We start from the raw sequence: 22,569 nt of genomic DNA on the forward strand, positions 1-22,569 counted from the left end.
GTTACTTCTGATGTAATTGTGTTAAATACTGTACAGACTCCAGAATAATTATATATAAAACAATAGTGAATTTAAAATCGAAATTTAACCTTTAATGTTAAAATGTATGTTTTGTAATTTTACACTGCCCCTTTAAATTCTTTGGCCAGCTCATGAATAATTTATTTCATTCTATATGATTTATTTCAAAGAATTAAAAGAACAGTTTCTTGTCTATCCTTGTATTTTTCATCTGGTCAAGGTTGATCCGGGTTTTAGAAAGTAATCATTAATAAGTAATGCAAATACATTTCAGACGGAGTACTTAGTACAGTATTCTAATTACACCGAAGAAGATGTAATTATAGATTTTCCAACTATAAGATGTTTATGTATTTTTGAAGATTATAGGTCTGGAAATTAGGATGTGTGATGTTATTGATTGTAGTAGACCGTGTGTGACTTGTCTGGGTTAATATCACACACAAGATGTTACACATTACTTGGTTATTCATTAATATATCTGTTTGTGATGTTTTAGATGTGGATGACTGTATTGTGAAAAATTAGAAAACATGGTACGAAAGAGGGCAAATGGATCAACCACGATCTTGACTGTTTCATTTGACTTCTTATGTGGGTTTCAATGCAAACCACTTGCAGGTTTTTTAATGCAAGTAATTTGATCTTATTTAAATACAAATACGTAAAACAGCGATATTGAACAAACAACACGCTCTGTGACGTCAGCACGCACAGGCGGATGTGTGACGCGCGCGAAACGCTCACACACACACACACACAGGCTCAACTATGGCGGAAAGGTAGTGGAGACCCACACTCACTAGGTAATATCGACATCGGATGACAAATATCTGACCGAGACAGGAATCGTAAGTTTAATTTATAGTAAAGTTTGCGAGCAAACGTCCTGTTTTCTCGTGCATAGTCGCTGTTGCGTTCACACGTTTGGAAGCATCTGGAAGTGAAAAAAACATGCCAAATATCAAGATTTTCAGCGGCAGCTCCCACCAGGATCTGTCTCAAAAGATAGCAGACCGTCTCGGATTGGAGCTAGGCAAAGTGGTGACCAAAAAGTTTAGTAACCAAGAGACATGGTGAGTAGTTCTTGCAAATTATTTGGAAATATTACGTTAGCATGCCGAAGTGCTGTGTAACATGTGCGTCTGGGAGTTGTAGTTCAAGTGGTTGCTGTTAGAGGTACAAATGAGTGAGCGAAGACTACAACTCCCATAAGGCTCCGCGCCTTAACGGTATTCGACGCTGCAAGAAAGCAGAAAGGACCCGTTATGAGAGCGTGACTTTGATTTGACGCGTGACTCTCGTTGCTCTCTTGTAAGGGGTATCATGGGTTCCCACATTCTTGGAACACCAGTGAAATATTAGGGAATTAAACATTTTCCCCAATTTATTTACAGGCTTGGAAAAACTCATGAAAATGTCTAACAATTGTAAATAATAATGAACTCCTCTCGTTATGCACAGTTTTAAAATATGTAATAGAAGTTGCTCCACGTGAGAGCAATCTCTGTAAAATTATTTATAAAAATCCTAATGAATTAATCGCAACTGAATGGAAATGTCATGATAATACACTGGTCAATAGGTGTGGGAACCCTGCCAATGAAAATGTTTTGAATATTTTGTATTAGCCTGTTTTGAATAGTTTTCACAGCATGGTTTTAATCTGTAATCTTGATTTTAAAGAGGTATTCCAGGTATAATAGAAGTTAAGCTCAATCAACAGCATTTTTTGCATATTGTTGATTACACAATTTATTTTGACTTGGCCCTCCTTTTCTTTAAAGAAAAAACAAAGAAGAAATCAAGGTTACAGTGAGGCACTTACAATGGAAGTCAATGGGGCCAATTCATAAACATTAAAACACTGTTTCAAAAGTATAGCCACAAGATGTAAACAAGATGTAGTGTGATAAATTTGCTTGCTAATATTTGTTTCGTATATTTGTATTCAATTTACAATCTGTTGGCTATGACGACATAACTAAAAATGACTGTTATCCCATGTTGTGATCCAGTCGTTTTGACCCGGATGACTTATCTTTTTATTTACTTTATCCAACTGGAATAAATTCCTTGAAAGTATTCACGTATGGTGACTGAAAACACAACAAAATTGGACCGTTTCCTTTACATTTTATTGGTTTTATTTCACTTTATTACACTTGTTGTGTTCCCGGTCAAAAATGACCAGCCATTGGAAATGAATGGATTAGACTACAAAATATACTGTAGTAATATCAAATGTTCAGGAGCATCCCAAACCTTTAGATGAGCACATGTGTGGATGTGCACCCTCTCACACTCTGAGGAATATTTCAAGAACTACTCATAATGTAGCTTTTGGTCTCGTTTGAACCGGGATAGTCTGTTGTATGTTGTATCTGAGTTTTATAGCTTAGAAATAACTTTGCTGTGGTAATAATTGTAAGGGATGCAGTTTTATTTGTTCAATCTCTCTCTACAATAATCAACCCCCAAAGTTTGCATTCTGAAACAAGGGTGCATTCTGAAATATGTCCTGTTTTAATGTCTTTTCCAGTGTGGAGATTGGAGAGAGTGTGCGCGGGGAGGATGTGTACATAGTCCAGAGCGGCTGTGGCGAAATAAACGATAATCTTATGGAACTCCTGATTATGATAAATGCCTGCAAGATCGCATCGGCCTGCCGGGTCACAGCCGTCATCCCCTGCTTTCCTTACGCCCGACAAGATAAGAAAGACAAGGTGGGGTGAAGCTTATATAGTCTGCATAAGTTAAGAGTTTACTATATACTTAAAACAATGTAAGGATAGAATAGCAAATTATGCACAAAAACAGTTGACATAAGCACTTGTTTACAAAATTCACTAAAAACAAGGTTTAACAATCATTAACTTCTATTTGTTGGTTTTTGGAAATTACACAAGAACTGTTGTTTAGCCAAGTGTGCATAGTTATTGGCTAATGCCAATAACCTTGAAAATGAAGTGCACTAAAATTGGCAGATGGTCACGAGATGCCAATTTGACATGTTAAATATGCTTGTTGAAAGCAGTTTGCATGTATTACTTTAATGGGCAAATACTCCTTTAAATGAGCAGTAAAGCCTTTTTCACATGAAGGCATGTTTTTGATGTTCTTCTGCAGAGTCGAGCACCCATTTCTGCCAAGCTGGTGGCGAATATGCTGTCTGTCTCTGGTGCGGACCACATCATAACCATGGATCTACATGCATCCCAGATACAGGTGGGTTTTATAGCACTGAATAGACCAGAGCTAGTCAACTTGCGGCCCGAAGGCCAAACCCGGCCTGCCAATTATCTTTATCTGGCACTCCGACTGATTTTTGAAATACCAGAGTTCTCTCTGCACACAACTCGGCATTCAAAGGCGTGAGCCACAGCAATCAACGGTGAGTTTAACAACTGTAGCGAATCAGCTCTATATTCTTCCACCATTAGGTAGCGAATCAGCTCTATGAAATATTAATAATCAATCATAACTTGTTATAATCAATTATGAATATTTGGATCAGTTAATCGGGTTAACTTGATGTAGCTACATTAACATTACAACCAAATACTCGGTTCATCCCGTGAACACTCAATATTGGTTATTAATTAATTAATTAATAGAAATGTACATTTCGGGGCAAGGGAAATGTCTTTCTTACTAAGTATTAAGAGCAAGTAGTCAAAATCTATGATTAGTGACTTTAGATATGAGCTTGAGACACAGACAACTTTACATGTGACATGAACAAGACTTTATTAACTAGACTAAACATTTAAACTACTCTAACATACATATACATACATGCATACAGTTTACCAAGGGAAAGAGGGCTGAAGCAGAATACAGGAAGGCAAGAAGTTATAGCATTGTTTGAAGTTCAGCAGATCAACAGCCTGAGCAAACCATCATATTAGTTCTGACACGCCCTTTTTAGAAAGGGGTTAAGGATACTTAATGTATCAAATAATGAGACTAAGTTTGATACTTGCATGTCCCATTTGAATTAAACTGTCCTGATGCAATTTGTTGAGGCTCCAGTTGATCTTTGATGATGTTGTCTTGATGAGAGAGAACCAGTGGGAGTCAGAGAATCTTTGGTGAATGGAAAGTCAAGGCCGTAGCCTGGCGCACGCTTGGGAGTCCTTGGGGCCTTCTAGTTTGGCATCATTCAGCGAGAGAGTGAGAGAGCACAAGGCTCAGAGGGCAAGAGAGGCAGGAAGCAAGAGAGGCTAAGAGAGCGAAGATAAGAGAGAGGGCTAAGAGGGGGCGAGGAAGTGGGCGCAGCAATTTTATACCCTTAGAAACATGTCCCACCTCTCATTGGCTCGACCAATAAGAAGGGTTTGAGTTCTAGGCGGGAATTTGGTTTATTGCTCTTTGTTGTAAAATTGCCCATTGCATGTGCAAGAAAGAAAATAGGAAACATACTTGTAATACTAATATGTTGTTGTTATCGACTTATCATGTACACAGTCATTTCAATCTTCAAAATACCAAGTTATAGAGACCAAATATGCCACACATATGATTTTGGTTAACCATAGTATGCAAAGTCTGAAACATTAACCCATTAGTTTGCAAGAAAACATAGATCAAGCACATTTAAGGGAAAATGTGAGATGGCACATTAGATACATGTCAATATTTATCACATGGATATATAGAATATATATATATAGGATTAACAGGGTTCATTTCTCTTTCTCAGTAAGAGAATGAAGTGAGGGTCAGCACTTCTCTGAACATTCCTTTGGAGGTCGTAAACTTCTTCTTCCATTGGGACAGGAGAATGATTCCTTTGTCAAGGCTCATTTGCATGTTTTATGACAGTAAGAGATTTTGGGCTGAATGACTCAAAAGATAGTAAAACATCGCGTAATATCATTCTACAGAGATCTTATATTCGAATTCAGCTCGGACAAATCGTAAGGTTTAATTTGATACCAAGAAAGGTATATTTGGTACCTTTAAAAGTGGGTTTAACATTCTTACACTCAGGCTATTAAATATAAAGCCTCTTATTAGATATAATAAGTTCTCCTACACTACTAAACAATTCTACTAATTTTGATCTACACCAAACTACATAGCACTCAGGGATTACAACATATTTCATTAAAACTAAGCCCTTTTAGGCTTTATAAGAAAGACACACATTTTTACGTTCAAAAGTTTCCCCCTTCCTGTCCACACGATAAGCACGTGGTGAGCATGCGGATGTCACATGCGATTCTCTGTCAATAGTTCATTGTCTCTTTGTCAATACATTTATTGTGCTTGTGGAGACTGGTTGGCGCTATTTCAGTAATTAGGGAAGTTTTTAACAGTAAGTTCTTGTTTGTTCGTGAATCTGTTAAGGCCACTGATCCTCCGCCATACCTTACACAACGCTCATTGTCATGTGTAACAAGCCGTCATCAGTTGTCCAGACCGGAGTGCGTGTTTAAGCTGTTCTGGCGATAGTTTAATCACACTGCTTTGCAAAACATGAATTGGTAGCGTCTTTTTTTAATCAAATGTATTTATATAAATTGTTTAGTTGTGTAAAGTGCTGTCAAATCAACCGATGTAAAACAATGCAGAAATGTTGTCAGCACATATGCACATCTTAAGCAACAAAAGAGAAATCGATGATGAACTGAACGTTTAACGAAAATGTGCTGAAAAGTTTGCTTTTATTTACTATTTTTGAAGTGTCAAACGGGCGTGTCTCATCAGTTCAGGGTCGGTAGTGCTCGTAAAAACGGTGATAATGTGAAACTGAACCTGCAAATATCCTAATAATATTTGGTTGTATATACAGCTGTGAGTCAGCCATCTCAATCATGAACAGAATCAACACCGTTTGTTCTTTTACCAATATTATCTACACACAAATCTGGCTCCTGCACTGGCTATTGTGTGCAAATTCACAATATTTGAATGACAAGTGTTTCCCTAATGTTTACTTGCGATGAAAGTGCTAGCTAAGATGAGAAAGTAATTTTATTAATGTTTTGTCCGCGGAACGATCCAAAAACACTTTAAACTGCAATGCAGTCCATTGAAGGGACTGTAAGTCTATTCCGCACAGCCTCGTTGTCATTCCCATTAAAAATTTGAGATGTCACTAGCGGTGGCCTGGGTAGCTCAGTGAGTATTGACGCTGACTACCACACCTGGAGTCGTGAGTTCGAATCCAGGGTGTGCTGAGTGACTCCAGCCAGGTCTCCTAAGCAACCAAATTGGCCCGGTTGCTAGGGAGGGTAGTGTCACATGGGGTAACCTCCTCGTGGTCGCTATAATGTGGTTCTCGCTCTCGGTGGGGCTCATGGTGAGTTGTGCGTGGATGCTGTGGAGAACGTGAAGCCTCCACACCACTATGTCTCCGCAGTAACGCCCTCAACAAGCCATGTGTAAGATGCGCGGATTGACGGTCTCAGACGGCAACTGAGATTCGTCCTCTGTCACCCTGATTGAGGGGTGTCACTACGCCACCATGAGGTCTTCGAGCGCATTGGGAATTGGGCATTACAAATTTGGGAGAAAAGGGGAGAGAATCGAAGAAGAAAAAAAACGATGTTACGGTGTATGGAGGCCCAAACCTGCATAAATAATAAATGTAATAATACAAAAATAAAGGAATAAATGTCTTGATAAAACAAATATAATTCGTTTTTAATTAAATTTATTCCTGAATTTATTATTGTATGACTTTATTCCTTTATTATTTTCTATATTTATTTTTTACTTTATTTTTAATTTTTTTAACTTTTCAATATTTATTCATTGTTTTGCATATTTTTTATTTATTTTTTATATTTATTTATTCCCACATATATTTATTTCCATATTTATATATTCCCATATATATATATTTATTTATACATGTATTATTTTTACTTTTCTGTGTGTAACATGGAAATGAGGGAGGCGGTCCTTGCGGAGCTCCAGTGCATCATTGGTTGAGAGCTCAATAGTACTTATCGAAAGCAGATGGACGTCCCACCTTAGCACCCCCTGACTCGCACAGATTTAGAATATGCAGGGAAACGTTTTGCAGAGAGTTTAACAATCCAGGATGTGCTTCGACATTCATACCGGCATACAGCTCTCCTAAAACATCAATAAGCACCTCTACTGTAAATGAAACAGTTATTTGATGCGCGGTTATCGACTTAATTCGTAAGTTGCGCAACTCTCTATATATATGTGAAGAGTCAGCTATAGATTTTTTTATTTTAGATGTATACATACATAAATGATCAGGGAAATGAAGCATTGTTCATTGTAAAAGATACAACCATCTTAACAACAGAAAACAATATTATGGATTTGCAGACATCAAAATATGAAGTTATATACGCAGAAAAAAAAGAAAAGTACAAGGTTAAATCATATCATTTATGAAACTTGCTCATTTTGTGGTTTTGTTGAAGAAACAGCTCCCCATTTATTTTGTGATTGTAGTATAACCAATAAATCTTGGATTGACTTAAGCTCTTATGTTTTTAGCCCCTCAAACTTAGTTTACACGCGATATGGCTGTGACCTAATGTCACATCAAAACAAGTCAAGAGTAATCGAGCACACGCTTCAATCTACAATAAGCCAATGGTGAGCAGGACCCGCCCACATCATTATCATACAAGAGACAGAAATGTAAGAATAAATAGCAAAATAAATAAATGTGGGAATATTTAAATATAGAAATAAATACATGTGGGAATAAATAAATATAAAAATAAATGAATGCATAAATAAATAATTAAAAAAAAAACAAATGAAAGAATAAAAAATGTTTTAAAGAATAAAAATAAAAAGAGAAAATAATAAATAAAGGAAAAAGTCATACAAAAATAAATTCAGGAATAACTTTAATTAAAAACTAATTATATTTGTTTTATCAAGACATTTATTCCTTTTATTTATTTTCTTATTACATTATTTATGTATTTATTTATTATTTTTGCATGTTTTGTCCTCCATAACAGTGAGGCACTTACAATTGAAGTTAATTGGTGCCAAACTATATGTGTTAAAAAGAGTTTCGAACATATAGCAACAAGACATAATGTTAACACACATTTTGTTTAAGTGTGATAAGATCACCTAATAAACTTCTCTGTGTAAAGTTATAGCGAACGACTATGAAAGCGTTGATTTAAACAACTTTATAGCTCAGATAATATGCAAGTTTAAACAGAAGAATGTAAAATTATAAGCTTTTTTAAACTCCAAAATTTGGTCCCATTCAATTCCATTGTAAGCGACTCACTGTAACCTCCATTATTGCTTTTTTAAAGAAAAGGAGGGACGAGTCATAATTTATGTTTGTGTTAATCAACATTATGCAACAAATACTGTTGATTTAGCATAACTTGTACTGAACCCGGAACATTCCTTTAAATAAACTTGCTCCCCCTGTTTGTCTCTCTTTAGGGTTTTTTTGACATTCCCGTGGACAATCTATATGCAGAACCTGCTGTCTTGCAGTGGATAAAGGAGAATATTCCAGAATGGAAGAACTGCACTATAGTCTCACCTGATGCTGGAGGAGCCAAAAGGTTTGCAAGTATAATTTGCTACTTGCTTTGTTATGCTCCAGTTAACTACTTTGACGTGACTAACGGCTAAGGTTTGTTTTTCCATTGCCAGGGTGACCTCCATTGCAGACAGGTTAAATGTTGACTTTGCCCTTATTCACAAAGAGAGGAAGAAAGCTAATGAGGTGGACCGCATGGTTCTGGTTGGAGACGTGAAAGACCGGGTGGCCATATTGGTCGATGACATGGCAGACACCTGCGGCACTGTCTGCCATGCAGTTGATAAGTAAGAAACATTTTCCTCATTTTGTTACAGTGTGAAACGTCATTGATGTTCATAACAACCGTACTCATGCATATGTTTGTTCTTACGTTTTAATTGTGATGTATCCGGAATAATTACAACGAGGGAGCGCAATACCCACAGTCGTTAATTTGCATTAAAATATGGCCATAAATGTTTCCATATAAGGTCTTTTTGTACAACTTTTGTACAGTCGTTCATCACTCTCTGCAAATGTGTTTTTACTTATGCTGTTAGTTGATTCAAATATTTAATATTAATATTATTTTCCAGTTTAACTGCATTTGGTTCCTTCTAAAAAAAGAAAACAATATATAGCAATGATGTTTTATCATTTTCTAATTTTATTGTGCAATTTAAAGACAGAAATGCACCTAAAATAGCACCAATTCAAACAGTATTAAACGTTTTCCAAAGTCGAAGCGGGAGGTTGACTCCCTTAATTCTTTATAATGGGCATTAAATCAATTAAACTCACTCTGCACAATATTAATCATGGCTGTCCATTTTGCTAAAGCAATAGTGAAGCCGCAAATCACACGATTTGTGCCGTTTTGAGCTCCACATGAAAAGTGCTTGCAGAGAACCTCTTGTTTTGCTTTTGAGCACTGGCACTGCCACACATAAGTGATCCTTTTTCCAAATTGTCTGGGGAGATGGAAGCTCAACAGGGTGCTGGGGAGACACTGATGCTTCACTCCAGCGAGACATGTGAATGCAGCTTTGCACAGGTACAATCTGGGTTTGTTTTGTACAAAAAAATACAGATAAGAGGTCCTTTCTCCATCATTCAATCACTGTTGAGTGTTTGTGGTGTGTGCATCAGTGTAATGACCCCGGGCATCATTGATTCAGCTATAACACAACTTTTTGTGTGTGTGTGTGTATATATATATATATATATATATATATATATGGACAAAAGTATTGGGCTACACACCTTAATCATTGAATTCAGGTGTTTCATTCAGTCCCTTTGCCATAGGTGTATAAAAGCAAGCACCTAACCATACAATCTGCCTTCACTAACATTTGTGAAAGAATGGGTCGTTCTAAAGAGCTCACTGAATTCGAGCATGGTACTGTAATAGGATGCCACCATTGCAACAAGTCAGTTCGTCAAATTTCTTCCCTCCCTAGATATTCACGAAAAACTGTTAGTGGTATTACACCCCACTAACAGTTATTGGACCATGCGGTCCACCTCATTAGCTTTTCACCATAGAGTGGTGGTGGTGTAGTGGGCTAAACCACATAACTGGTAATCAGAAGGTCGCTGGTTCGATCCCCACAGCCACCACCATTGTGTCCTTGAGCAAGGCACTTAACTCCAGGTTGCTCCGGGGGGATTGTTCCTGTAATAAGTGCACTGTAAGTCGCTTTGGATAAAAGCATCTGCCAAATGCATAAATGTAAATATATTATTGCAAAGTGGAAGCGTTTAGGAACCTCAGCCACGAAGTGGCAGACCATGTAAAGTTACAGAATGGGGTCGCCCATTGCTGAGGCGGATAGTGCGTCAAAGTCGCCAATGCTCTGCTGACTCAATAAACCTCCTCTGGGATTAACATCAACACAAAGACTGTGCGCTGGGAGCTTCATGGCATGGGTTTCCATGGTCGAGCAGCTGTGGTGCAAGCCTTACATCACTAAGTGTCGGATGGAGTGGTGTAAAGCACGCCGTCACTGCACTCTGGAGCTGTGGAGTGACGAATCGCACTTCTCTAACTGGAAGTCTGATGGACGAGTCTGGGTTTGGCGAATGCCAGGAGAACGTTTCCTGCCTGACTGCATTGTGCCAACTGTAAATTTTGGTGGAGGAGGGATAATGCTATGGTGGTGTTTTTCTGGGGTTTGGCCTGAGCCCCTTAGTTCCAATGAAGGGAAATGTTAATGCCTCCGCTTACCAAGACATTTTGGAAAATTCTATGCTTCCAACTTTGTGGAAACCATTTGGGAAAGGCCCTTTTCTGTTCCAGCATGACTGTGCACAAAGCACGGTCTATAAAGGCATGGTTGGAAGAGTTTGGTGTGGAAGAACTTGACTGGCCCGCACAGAGCCCTGACCTCAACCCTATCGAACACCTTTGGGATGAACTAGAATGGAGATTGCGAGCCAGGCCCTCTCATCCAATGTCGGTGTCTGACCTCACAAATGCTCTACTGGAAGAATGGGCAAAAATTCCAACAGACACACTCCAAAAACTTGTAGAAAGCCGTCCTAGAAGAGTGGAAGCTATTATAGCTGCAAAGGAGGGGACCAACTCGATATTAATGCCCATGGATTTAAAATGGGGTGTCATATAAGCTCCTGTAGGTGTAATGTGTAGGTGTCCCAATAGGCGCGCGCTACAAACCTAGCGACCCGAGTTCGATTCCCACTCACCAACACCAGTTACGATTATCTGAACCGGTCCCGGGCCTCCCCTAGGTCGACTCAGCCTAAAATGAGTACCGGGTGTGGTGTGTAAAAAAACATCGCCACTGGGGAGACAAAGGTGGTCGGGCGTGGTGCTGGCCACCCACCCCCTCGTGTACCGTTCCAGCCTTCATAGGTGCTCGCTAACAGCACTTGACCCTACAGTCTGTTAAGGCTAAATGGGGGATCTTTGTCTTTGTTTATATGTACACCAATCAGCCACAACATTAAAATCACCTGCCTAATATCGTGTAGGTCCCACTCATACTGCCTAAACCGCTCTGACCCATCAAGGCATGGACTCCACGAGACCTCTGAAGGTGTCCTGTGGTATCTGGCACCAAGACGTTAGCAGCAGATCTTTTAAGTTGCGAGGTGGGGCCTCCATGGATTGGACTTGTTGTCCAGCACATCCCATAGATGTCAATCGGATTGAGATCTGGGGAATTTGGAGGGGGGAAGCTTCAAGACATCAGCGATCACCATAAGGCGCAACGAATGAATACAGTCCGAACTGGACCGAGTTATACTGTTTATTGCAGAGAACATCCCAAAAGAATTAGCCAGTTCAGTTACTTTCCATGATACTTTTTGGTAGTCTTTCTGTTGCGAGATGCTGTTAATAGAGACACCAATGGCCTAAAATTTAAATACGCAGTTTTTGCATTCGAATGTGCATTTGTATCTTGAATATGGTTTAATTTCTGCTTTTAGGCACATTAACTTATTCATTTATCACTAATATCTGGTGAACTGCTTTACAAAATGAATATAATGCACCGTCTATAAATAATTTGATTAGTTTTAGTTGTAGTGTACACGTGTTCAAAGCCCCTCACTTAATAGTTAACATCAAGTCTTTTGTGTCTAACTTTATAGGTAAACCCGATATCACAGATGAAGTGGAAGAGTGTAAATATCGGTTAAACCGATACGTTGTCAATCTCTAGTTTTTTTCTCTAAAGTGAAGCATTCTTTCTTTCTGTATTTAGGTTAATATCAGCTGGTGCAACTAAAGTTTATGCCATCCTCACACATGGCATATTTTCTGGACCGGCCATTTCACGCATCAACAACGCTTGTTTTGAGGCTGTAGTCGTGACCAACACCATTCCTCAGGAGGAGAAGATGAAACACTGTCCAAAAATACAGGTGTGTCATGTCTTTATTATTATACGATCGCTCTGTTCCAAAACCTACGTATATAGCATTTTAAGGCATTATCATTCAAAAGTCCAGATATATTATGCTGCCTTTTGAGATACAATGAGGTGACAAAAGTATTTGCCCCCATCCTGATTTCTTCTGTTTTTGTGTATATTTCATACTTAATTGATTCAAATGAAATCTAACATAACACAAAGACAGTCTGATTAAACACAAAATATGGTTTATAAATGATAATGTTATTTATGGAAGCAAAAAAGTTATCCAATACCAACCGGGCGTGTGTGAAAAAGTATTTGCCCCCCAAAATCTATGACACCGCATTAATAATGGGGTTCAGCTGGACTAGACACACCCAGGCCTGATTACTGCCAGCCCTGTTCAGGCAAATCAACACCGAAATAGAAGTTTTCCAGCAGCTTGAAGTTGGATAAAAGGTCTCACCCAGGCTCAAAAGAAACTAAATTACAGTTTTGGAGTGGCCTAGTCAAAGTCCTGACTTGAGCCCGGTTGATATGCTGTGGCAGGACCTTAAACGGGCAGTTCATGCTTGAAAATCCTCCAGTGTGGCTGAACTAAAGCAGTTCTGCAAAGAAGAACGGGTCAAAATTCCCCCACAGTGTTGTGAAAGATTGATCTCCAGTTATCGGAAGCGTTTATTTGCAGTCGTTGCTGCTAAAGGTGGCACAAGCAGCTATTAAGTTTAAGGGGGCAGTTCGTTTTTCACACAGGCGATATACAGTTGGAGTTGGATAACTTTTTTTTGCTTCAATAAAAATAATATATATATGAAAACTGTATCTTGTGTTTATTCAGACTGCCTTTGTTTTGTGTTATATCTCGTTTGAAGATCTAAAACGATTTAGTATGAAAAATACACAAAAATGGAAGAAATCAGGATGGGGGCAAATACTTTTTCACAGCACTAAAAACAAAAAACAAAAAACAATACATTTCATTCTTGGCAAACTTACATTTTTTTAGTGTGCTTCCAGGTTGCCTATAAATAGATGCATACTAAGTTTGTTGTCCATGATGCCTACAGGTTATTGACATTTCAATGATTCTCGCCGAGGCCATACGCAGGACCCACAACGGCGAGTCCGTGTCTTATCTCTTCAGTCACGTTCCTTTGTAATGTCTTCAGCGCCTGACCTTTCACTGCGACCAAATGTGGGGGCCCGTCCTCACCTGTGTTCACCTGACCCGAAGAGACACGAGCAGACATCAACCCTGACAGAATGTATTCCCATAGTTGGGGATTTTAGCAAGTCTGTTTTTCTTTTCAGATTTTTGTTGCAATCTGTGACTGACAGAGTTGGAGGTTAAAGGGGATAGTTCATGAAAATTCTCATCATTTACTCGCCCTCGTGCCAACCCAGCGTGACTTTCTTTCTTTCTGCTGAACACAAATGAAGATATTTAGAAGAATATCTCAGCTCCGTAGGTCCATACAATGCACGTGAATGGTTGCCAGAACTTTGACGTTTCAAAAAGCACATAAAGGCAGCATAAAAGTAATCCAAACGACTCCAGTGGTTAAATCAAAGTCTCCAGATGTGATATGATAGGTGTGGGTGAAAAACAGATCAATATTAAAGTTCTTTTTTACTATAAATCTCCACTTTCAATCAACCGTCCTAAGAGCTCTTCTCTCCTTAGAGTTCTTCTTTTGTTTTGTGGCAATTCACATTCTTTGTGCATTTTGCCACCTATTGGGAAGGAGAATTTAAAGTACAAATATTGATCTGTTTCTCGCCCACACCTATCACATCGCTTCAGAATATATGGATTTAACCACTGGAGTTTTATAGATTACTTTTATGCTGCATTTATGTGCTTTTGGAGCTTCAAAGTTCTGGCCACCATTCACTTACATTGTATGGACCAACAGAGCCGAGATATTCTTCTAAATATCTTAATTTGTGTGCAACAGAAGAAAGAAAGTCACATCTGGGATGGCATGAGGGCGAGTAAATGATGAGAGAATTTTAATTTTTGGGTGAATTATCACGTTATATTAGCCAGGCCAAGGACATGTCACAACCGAATACATTTTTTTGCCTTTATTCTTAAAAATGAGTGGTCTATAGATGACATAAACCGATGAATGTGCAAATTAGTGGACAAGATTTATTCTTGACATTTTGTTGGCTTGATATAAAGCCTGGGGTGTCTGAAGACTTTCTCAATTTTCTCATTTTCATTTTTAGGGGTGTTTTTAAGAACCCTTTGTTAACATTTCTATGAATAAAAAGTAACTCTCGTGGTTACATTGTTACATCCTGATTGTGTGTGTGATCTCTCTTATTTGTGTTAAATCTGTAAGAATGCTAAAATTGTTCTTGTGGCAAAAGGTGTCGATTTATTTCAGTGTACTTATTTAGAAAGTACATTCCTATTAAAACAAATTCCACATCAGCCAAAAAGCCACTGACCTATTGAATCAAGATGTTAAGTTTGACTTAAGTGTGCGCGTGCGCACTGCAAAATTATCAGTTTCTCTGGATTTACTATTTAAATAGGTATTTTTTTTATTTTATTTTTTTAGCAAAATTAATGTTTTTGTTTTATTCTATAAAGTACTGACAACATTTCTCCCAAATTCCACATCAATTCCTTTCTTGTGAATTTCGTAGTTTATTTGTGTTCGCTGCTTTTTATTGATATTCGACGTCCGTTCCATCCAACAAGTATAACAGGAAGGATGACGTCACGGATACGTCATGAGCGACCGAGTGTCCAGCAGGGGCGTCATGTGCGCTGAGAGCAAATAAAGAAATCCCCCCTTTATAACACAATCATAGCGGTTCAGTCTTTTCACACCGTGTGTTTGATTTGGGCTCTCTTTTTTTAAACGACCGTCCCAGTAACAGATGCGTTTTCTCAATGACGCATCGCCCATGCATTTGTCCTAAATCACTGTAACCCCTGCAGACATCGATGATGACAGGTAGTAAAATATGTTTCTTCCTTGCAACATTTCAGCTTAGACATCTTTGCATCGCGTCCATATTAATATACACTATTTCTTAAGGTGTGTTTTCTTTTTTTCAGAGACACCACCCTTGAAGTCTTTGAGTATATATTTATACTTATAAAGCTATTTTACATTTCAACCGTTATTCCACAAAAAGGGGAAAGGTAACTGCTCTTTGACGTATGGGTAAGTTGCCTGCTTTTATTTACACTGCTTTGTGAAAATATACCTTTGTTTGTAATATCCCTTATGAAAATTAACCATTTTATTAATTCATTAAAATTAATTACTCTCAGTAATTTAATTACGGTTACTTCTGATGTAATTGTGTTAACTCTAGAACATTAAAATTGATTTTGAAATCGAAATTGGAAGCCTAATGTTAAAATATATGTTTTAATTCAGCACTGCCCCTTTAAATTCTTCGGCCAGTTCATGAATAATTTATTAGATTTTATATGATTCATTTGACAGAATTAAAAGAACAGTTTCATGTTTATCTTTGTATTTTTCATCTGGTCGAGGTTGATAAGGGTTTTAGAAAGTAATTAGTAATAAAGTAATGCAATTACAATTATATACTTAATTAGTACCGTAATTAGTAGTTAGTAATTAATTACTTTTTTAGAGTAACATACCCAAGACTGACTATGGTCTTATTACAACTACAACGGTTAAACTATGTTTAATGTAGTAAAATCATGGTAAATTTATGCAAGGGAGGAAATGCTTCCTAAAGTAAAATAAAGGATCATCAACATATCTGTACACGCAAATAATAATGTTAAGTTTTAAGCATTTCAGTTTCATAATATTCTGTCAATCTGAATAAACTAATAAAATCTGTATTTAAACTGTATTATCGTCTATTTAATGGCGTTTCAGCTCAATTTAAACAGTAAAACCGTGATTATGAATAACGAAACGCATACATGGTAAAAAAAATGGAAAATGTTAGTAATCTATTTTAATAAAACAAAGATTTATATACATATTAAGCAAACGTGACAACCTGCCCCAACCTAAAATGTATGAAAAACACCACTAATTGTTTTCACTTTATTTATTTATTTATAGATTTGCACACAAAAGTGAAATGAAAGCAGATTTAAAGAAAACCAAAAATGTAGTATTAGTGCAGTGAAAGTAAAACAAGTCCATTAGTGCTTAAACAAAGTACCGTCCCACAAATCAAGCCTTGAATAAAATAATTAAACTCTTATTTTATAAAGATATTACGTTTATGTTTAGAGCTTTATTAATCCCCAATGGGGCAATTCCTTCAGACTGTCATGGTGCTTCACATATACAGACAACATTGAATACACGTACAAACAAAAAATCTACATACATGAAATATATAAAGAAAAAATAATATTAATAATAAATAATAAAATAGTCAATTATGTTTGTTACATAAACTAATTGCTTCAGGCACAAAAGTTAATTTGTAACAGCTTGTAAGACACCTGATTGTCCGTAAACGCCGCCCAAGAAGCAACCACTCGAAATAAAGGTTCAAAGGTGTGTGCGCTATCTCCCATTATTTTATGTGCCATCCTCAACACTTGCTGCTCATAATAACATGTTAAACTACGTAAAGAAACACGCATCATTGTTGAGCACGTTTAAAATACCTTGCAGATGATTTTCGTTCTTTATAGATAATGAAGAAAACCAACATAAGAAAGAAAACGACAGAATACTTTCAACAATTGAATTATAAAAAGACCTTAGATTGGCTCTCTGTAAGCTTCCTCAAAACATCAGTATGTTTATCAAACTTCAACATGTTCTCAAAAATTGTCCCTAAATACTTGTATTCCTCTACTACATTCACCTGTGCACCATTAATAATCACAGGTTGAAGTGAAAGTGTTTCTTACTAAAATTGATAACCATCTCTTTAGTCTTTGAGACATTCAAGTCTAGTTTCATACTTTTACACCAAGAGATAAATCTGTGTAGAGCCGGATCATAATTCTGGTCTGAATGTGAAGAACAGTATCATCCCCATATTTGACTAGGTAATGGTTACCTTGTAAACTCTGACAATTTTAAGAGGTAAACAGTGCCAAAGAGACAGTTCCCTTGTTTACCCTTGAATGAGGGGCAGCTGTGGCTCAGGTGGTAGAGCGAGTCGGCTGCTAATCACAGGGTTGGCGGTTCGATTCCCGGCCCACACGACCCACATGCCGAAGTGTCCTTGGGCAAGACACTGAACCCCAACTTGCTCCCAATGGCAGGCTAGTGCCCTACATGGCAGCTCTGTATGATTGGGGGTGATTGGGTGAATGAGATGCAGTGTAAAGCGCTTTGGTAACCTCTAAGATTAAAGATGACCACTGATGGATTGCATTAATGCAATAGGACTTTTGACTCAAAATCTTATAGCTAGAGATAACTACTCGGTCTTCCAATAAGGGTTTTGTTTGTTTTCTATAGAGCATAATGGATATAAATCAACTTTCTTTATCATATTTGCTACCCCAGCAGCACCAGAGATGACAAGCCATTCTGAACCCAACCAAGAGTCTGATCTCAAGTCCTCGGATTCTACGGTGTGGTTCCAGAGCTACTTGCACGGAGGCACCTCCAGCCTAATCTCCACCATGACCACCATCGTCACATTCCCGTTGTATAAAACTGTATTCCGCCAGCAGCTGCACAGCACCTTAGTACGGCAAGCAGTGGCCCAGTTACTCAAAGAAGGGCCACTGAAACTGTACCGTGGTGTGGCTCCGCCCCTGCTGAAGTCGTCCCTTAATGGAACTTTGTTGTTCGGCCTTCAGGACACCTTCTTACAAAAGCTCTCCCTCCGTCTCGAACACCCTCTTCCCGGGAGCGTCCTCCCAGCTATGGCCGGTTTAGGTGCGGGTGTGGTGGAAGCTTTGGTTTTCACCCCGTTCGAACGTGTGCAAAATGTGCTGCAAAACAGCAAGAATAACAGCAGCCTTCCTACTATGAAAAGTATTTTACTCAAACTAATTTCGAGACCTTTAGCGTCAGGGTACTACACTGCATTGCTGCCCATTCTCGTCCGGAATGCCTTAGGAACCAGCCTCTATTTTGGCCTAAAAGACCCCATGTCTAATGCTCTCGGGGCTTGGGGCTTTTCCCCCATTGCGTCCTCCTTTATGTCAGGTGTTTTAAACTCAATGGTCATTAGTCTACCTCTCTACCCTCTCTCTGTACTGGTGGCCAACATGCAGGCACAAATAGATAGTGAAGGCAGGGGAGTAAAAAGCAGTTGGCAGAAGCTCTGGGTGGCCCGTCAGCGCAGCCTGGCTCTTCTATACCGTGGAGGTTTCTTGGTGATCTTACGCTCTTGCATCACCTGGGGCATCACCACTGCCATATACGACCAGTTGAAGAGACACTCGAGATGATAATCAGTGACAGATACCTCATTTTGTCATCTTCTCAGGTTAATAGTCGATCGATATTAGAAGTATTCCTTGTTTTACACAATCAGCTTCTCAGGTCAATACTCTTTTGCACCAAACTGTATTTGATTGCTGAAGATTTTCGTTGGCAATGATGTCATATATCACAGTATGCATGAAGTATTAATTGATGTGATGCACGTAATGAGGCACAAATTAATAACTACTGTATAAGCAACATTACGTAAATGTGAAATAAACATGTTAAAAGTCAAGAAAGCTTTATTGGCATTATTATCTGTCTGTCTATCTATCTATCTCTGTCTGTCTCAAATCCTTTCAGGCTACCAGTCTGTTGTTTGAAGTCAGTAAAGCCTGATTTATTGCCCCCAATCTACTTTAATTGACTGCCTCTATTAATCAAATGATTCTTCATTTATTTCAATAAGTCTCTGTGGCCACTTCAATCACTAATTGTCCAACTAGTGTCTCCAACAAGTGCCTGTTTCATCGTTTTAAATAAAAATGATTTTAATTGGTTTTGAACCGTTTTCATAATGATTCTAAATTTAGCTCAAAATCAAGGTCTCACCCCTTGTCAAAAAAGTCCTAAAGAGTTACTAATCATAACTGAACTAATTCAAGGATCATCTAAAAGTCAAAAAGAAGATCCCCTTTGATAAACCAAAAGTCCTGTTTTAGTTTATGTGTAACCGGTCCTACTCGATTCGCTCTTAAGTGAGATTTGAACCGGTGTCTCCGGCATTGGAGGCGGGCACGCTAATGTGAAAGCTCACTGATCTTGGCATTAGCCCCTCCCTCTGCAACTGGACCCTGGATTTCCTCACTAACAGACCACAGTCTGTTAGGATAAGCAACCACAAATCCTCCAAACTCACTTTGAACACTGGTGCACCACAGGGCTGTGTGCAGAGTCCAATCCTCTACTCCCTCTTCACCCTCGACTGCATACCTGAGTATGGCTCCAACTCCATAATCAAGTTTGCAGATGACACCACGGTGGTAGGTCTGATCAGCGACGATGAGGAGACGGCCTACAGGGAAGAGGTACAGCACCTGGTAGTGTGGTGTGCCAACAACAACTCAACAATCTCACACTCAACACCCAGAAGACCAAGGAACTGATTGTGGACTACCGGCGGACTAGGGAAGGACACAAACACACTCCCATCTACATCGATGGGGACGAAGTGGAGCGTGTGACATGCTTCAAGTTCCTGGGTGTCCATATCTCTGAGGATCTTTCCTGGACCTACAACACCTCCACTCTGATTAAATAGGCGCAACAGCGCCTTTACTTCCTTAGGAAGCTAAGGAAAGCTCACCTGTCCCCCCACATCCTGCTGAATTTGTACCGCTGCCCTATTGAATGTGTCTTAACAAACTGCTTCACAGTGTGGTATGGCAACTGTACTGTCTCAGATCAGAAGGCACTCCAGCGGGTGGTGAAAACTGCCCAATACATCACTGGTGTCCAGCTACTCTCCATCAAAGACATTCACAATAAACGCTGCCTAAGGAGGGTGAGAAGCATTATCAAAGACACCTCTCACCCCAACCACGGTCTGTTTACTCCTCTCCCATCTGGGATATGCTATAGGAGTCTTCGCTGTCGCACCAGCAGACTCAGGAACAGTTTCTTTCCCTCAGCTGTCAGCCTACTGAACTCTAAACTCAGGCTCTGAACACTACATCCCACCCGAACTTCATATTTGTATTTTTCTTTTATTAATTTATATAACGTCTACCTCCTGATGCTGCTTCCACTGTTATGGCCACCGGCCATATACATATATTTACACATTTATACCTCATTCTGTACAATGCACCTTCAGTTTATGCTTCTTCATTTGCACCTGTACTGTATGATAGACATTTGCATTGGGTTACATATTGTTTTTGAGTTTGGTGTTCAGCAGGCTGACAGCGGAAGAAAAACAGCTGTTTCTGAGTCTGCTGGTTTGACAGCGGAGACTCCTGTAGTGTTTACCTGATATGTCTCGCCCTTCGTAACCAGCGTTTATGACGAATGTCCCTGTTGGAGGGAAGTTGGGCTCCAGTGATGTGTTGGGCCGTTTTCAGTGCAGTTACATTCCACACTGTAATGCAGTTTGTTAGGATGCTTTCAATGGTGCGGCTGCAAAATGTTGCCAGGATCTGAGCTGACAGGTGCACTTTCCTTAGTCTCCTAAAGTATATAAAGGCGCTGATGTACTTTCTTGTTGAGAGTGGATGTGCTGAAGGCCCATGAAAGATCTTCAGAAATGTGAACACCCAGAGATCTGCTCTACTTTGGCCCCGTTGATGTAGATGGGAGTGTGTGTGCAGCCTCTCCTTATCCTCCGGTGGTCCACTATGAGCTCTTGGTCTTTTGAGTGTTGAGAGCCAAGTTGTTATCAGCACACCACTCAGCCAGGTGTTCAACCAATTCCATGTAGGCCGTTTCATCGTCGCCACTGATCAGGCGTACCACTGTGGTGTCATCTGCAAACTTTATTATGGAGTTAGACCCTATGGTGTATTTTCTAAAACAAGTTAATCAAAATTATGTACAAACAGATAAATGTAATCAATGTGGTAAGCATATTGTAAAGAAAGGCAGAGGTGTGTTAAGAATACGTGTCCATTACACAAGATGTGACATATGCTCAGTTGATGAATAACAGGTGGAACTGCAACCTACACAAAGTGAGACATAAGTACACAAAGAGGAAGACATAAGCTAGTTCATGGAGAACAAATAAAACTGCAAAGCAAGGGATATATCATGTGGAAGTGATATTTTTTACAAATAACTAGGCGAGGGACTTTCCACCAATAGTTAAAAAGAAGAGGATATTACAGATAATGGTGGAAAGTAGGACACGAGTAAGGACCCCATTGGTCAGAGATAACACAGAAAGGTATATAAACTGAGCATTTGGGACTGTGTATTCGGAACGGACAGCTGACCTTTCTCGAGCTTGTTGGTGATCCAATAAACTACAACTTTGGCATCTTGAACCGAGGACTCCGAGAGTTTTCTTGCATCTTAGAAAGATTCTTCGCACATCTTCCACGACAACCCATGCACTGGTTTGCCGTCATAGGTGGAGATGGAGTTGAGAAGAGGGCTCAGCATGCAGCCCTGTGGTACACCAGTGTTCAGTGCGAGGATGGAGGAGGTGTGATTATGAAGTCTAACAGACTGAGGTCTGTTAGTAAGAAAGTCCAATTGCATAGTGAGGTACTGATGCCAAGATTAGTGAGTTTGGAAATCAGCTTGGATGGGATAACAGTGTTGAAGGCAGAACTGAAATCAATAAATGGCATCCTAACATAGGAGTTGCTATTGTCCAGGTGGGTCATGGCAGAGTGGAGCGAGGTGGTGATGGCTTCCTCTGTTGATATGTTGTGGGTCCAGAGTTGGGGTAGGCAGGATATCAGATGGGAGTGAACCAGCTGTTTTGAATCGAGTGGGGACAACTGCTTGGGCTAGGGACAGGTTAAAAATTTATGCAATATGTAATATATATATATATATATATAAATCTGAATTTTAGTGCAACCAGTAGGATTTTCAATTGATTTATTTTGATTCTCAGAGGATATTCCTTTCATTCCATTTGGATTTTATCCAAATAATAATCGATATTTGGTTGGCATTCCTTTACATTTATGCATTTGGCAGATGCTTTTATCCAAAGTGACTTACAGTGCACTTATTACAGGGACAATCCCCCCCGGAGCAACCTGGAGTTAAGTGACTT

At 39.0% G+C, this 22,569-nt stretch overlaps 2 protein-coding genes across 4 annotated transcripts; both read left to right on the top strand.

The window, feature by feature from the left end:
* The first annotated feature begins 762 nt into the window (after window positions 1–762).
* On the top strand, window positions 763–14,722 carry LOC127663045 (ribose-phosphate pyrophosphokinase 1). Its single transcript, XM_052154444.1, has 7 exons — window positions 763–1,097; window positions 2,564–2,747; window positions 3,151–3,249; window positions 8,440–8,564; window positions 8,656–8,829; window positions 12,259–12,418; window positions 13,479–14,722. Exons 1-7 carry the CDS (start codon window positions 976–978, stop codon window positions 13,569–13,571), a joined length of 957 nt encoding a protein of 318 aa, XP_052010404.1. The 5' UTR covers window positions 763–975; the 3' UTR covers window positions 13,572–14,722.
* Window positions 14,723–14,859: 137 nt separating this feature from the next.
* Window positions 14,860–19,090, top strand: LOC127663046 (solute carrier family 25 member 53-like). Of its 3 annotated transcripts, none has more exons than XM_052154446.1 (3): window positions 14,860–15,386; window positions 15,491–15,599; window positions 17,907–19,090. In XM_052154446.1, the coding sequence occupies exons 2-3, from the start codon at window positions 15,596–15,598 to the stop codon at window positions 18,800–18,802; spliced, it is 900 nt and encodes a 299-aa protein (XP_052010406.1). In that variant the 5' UTR covers window positions 14,860–15,386; window positions 15,491–15,595; the 3' UTR covers window positions 18,803–19,090. The 3 variants fall into 3 exon arrangements, with proteins under 3 accessions (XP_052010406.1, XP_052010407.1, XP_052010405.1); XM_052154447.1 differs by having other exon boundaries at window positions 17,910–19,090; XM_052154445.1 differs by having other exon boundaries at window positions 14,860–15,599.
* The last annotated feature ends 3,479 nt before the right edge of the window (window positions 19,091–22,569 follow it).

Source organism: Xyrauchen texanus, chromosome 23 (assembly GCF_025860055.1).
Source record: "Xyrauchen texanus isolate HMW12.3.18 chromosome 23, RBS_HiC_50CHRs, whole genome shotgun sequence".
NCBI lineage: Eukaryota > Metazoa > Chordata > Actinopteri > Cypriniformes > Catostomidae > Xyrauchen > Xyrauchen texanus.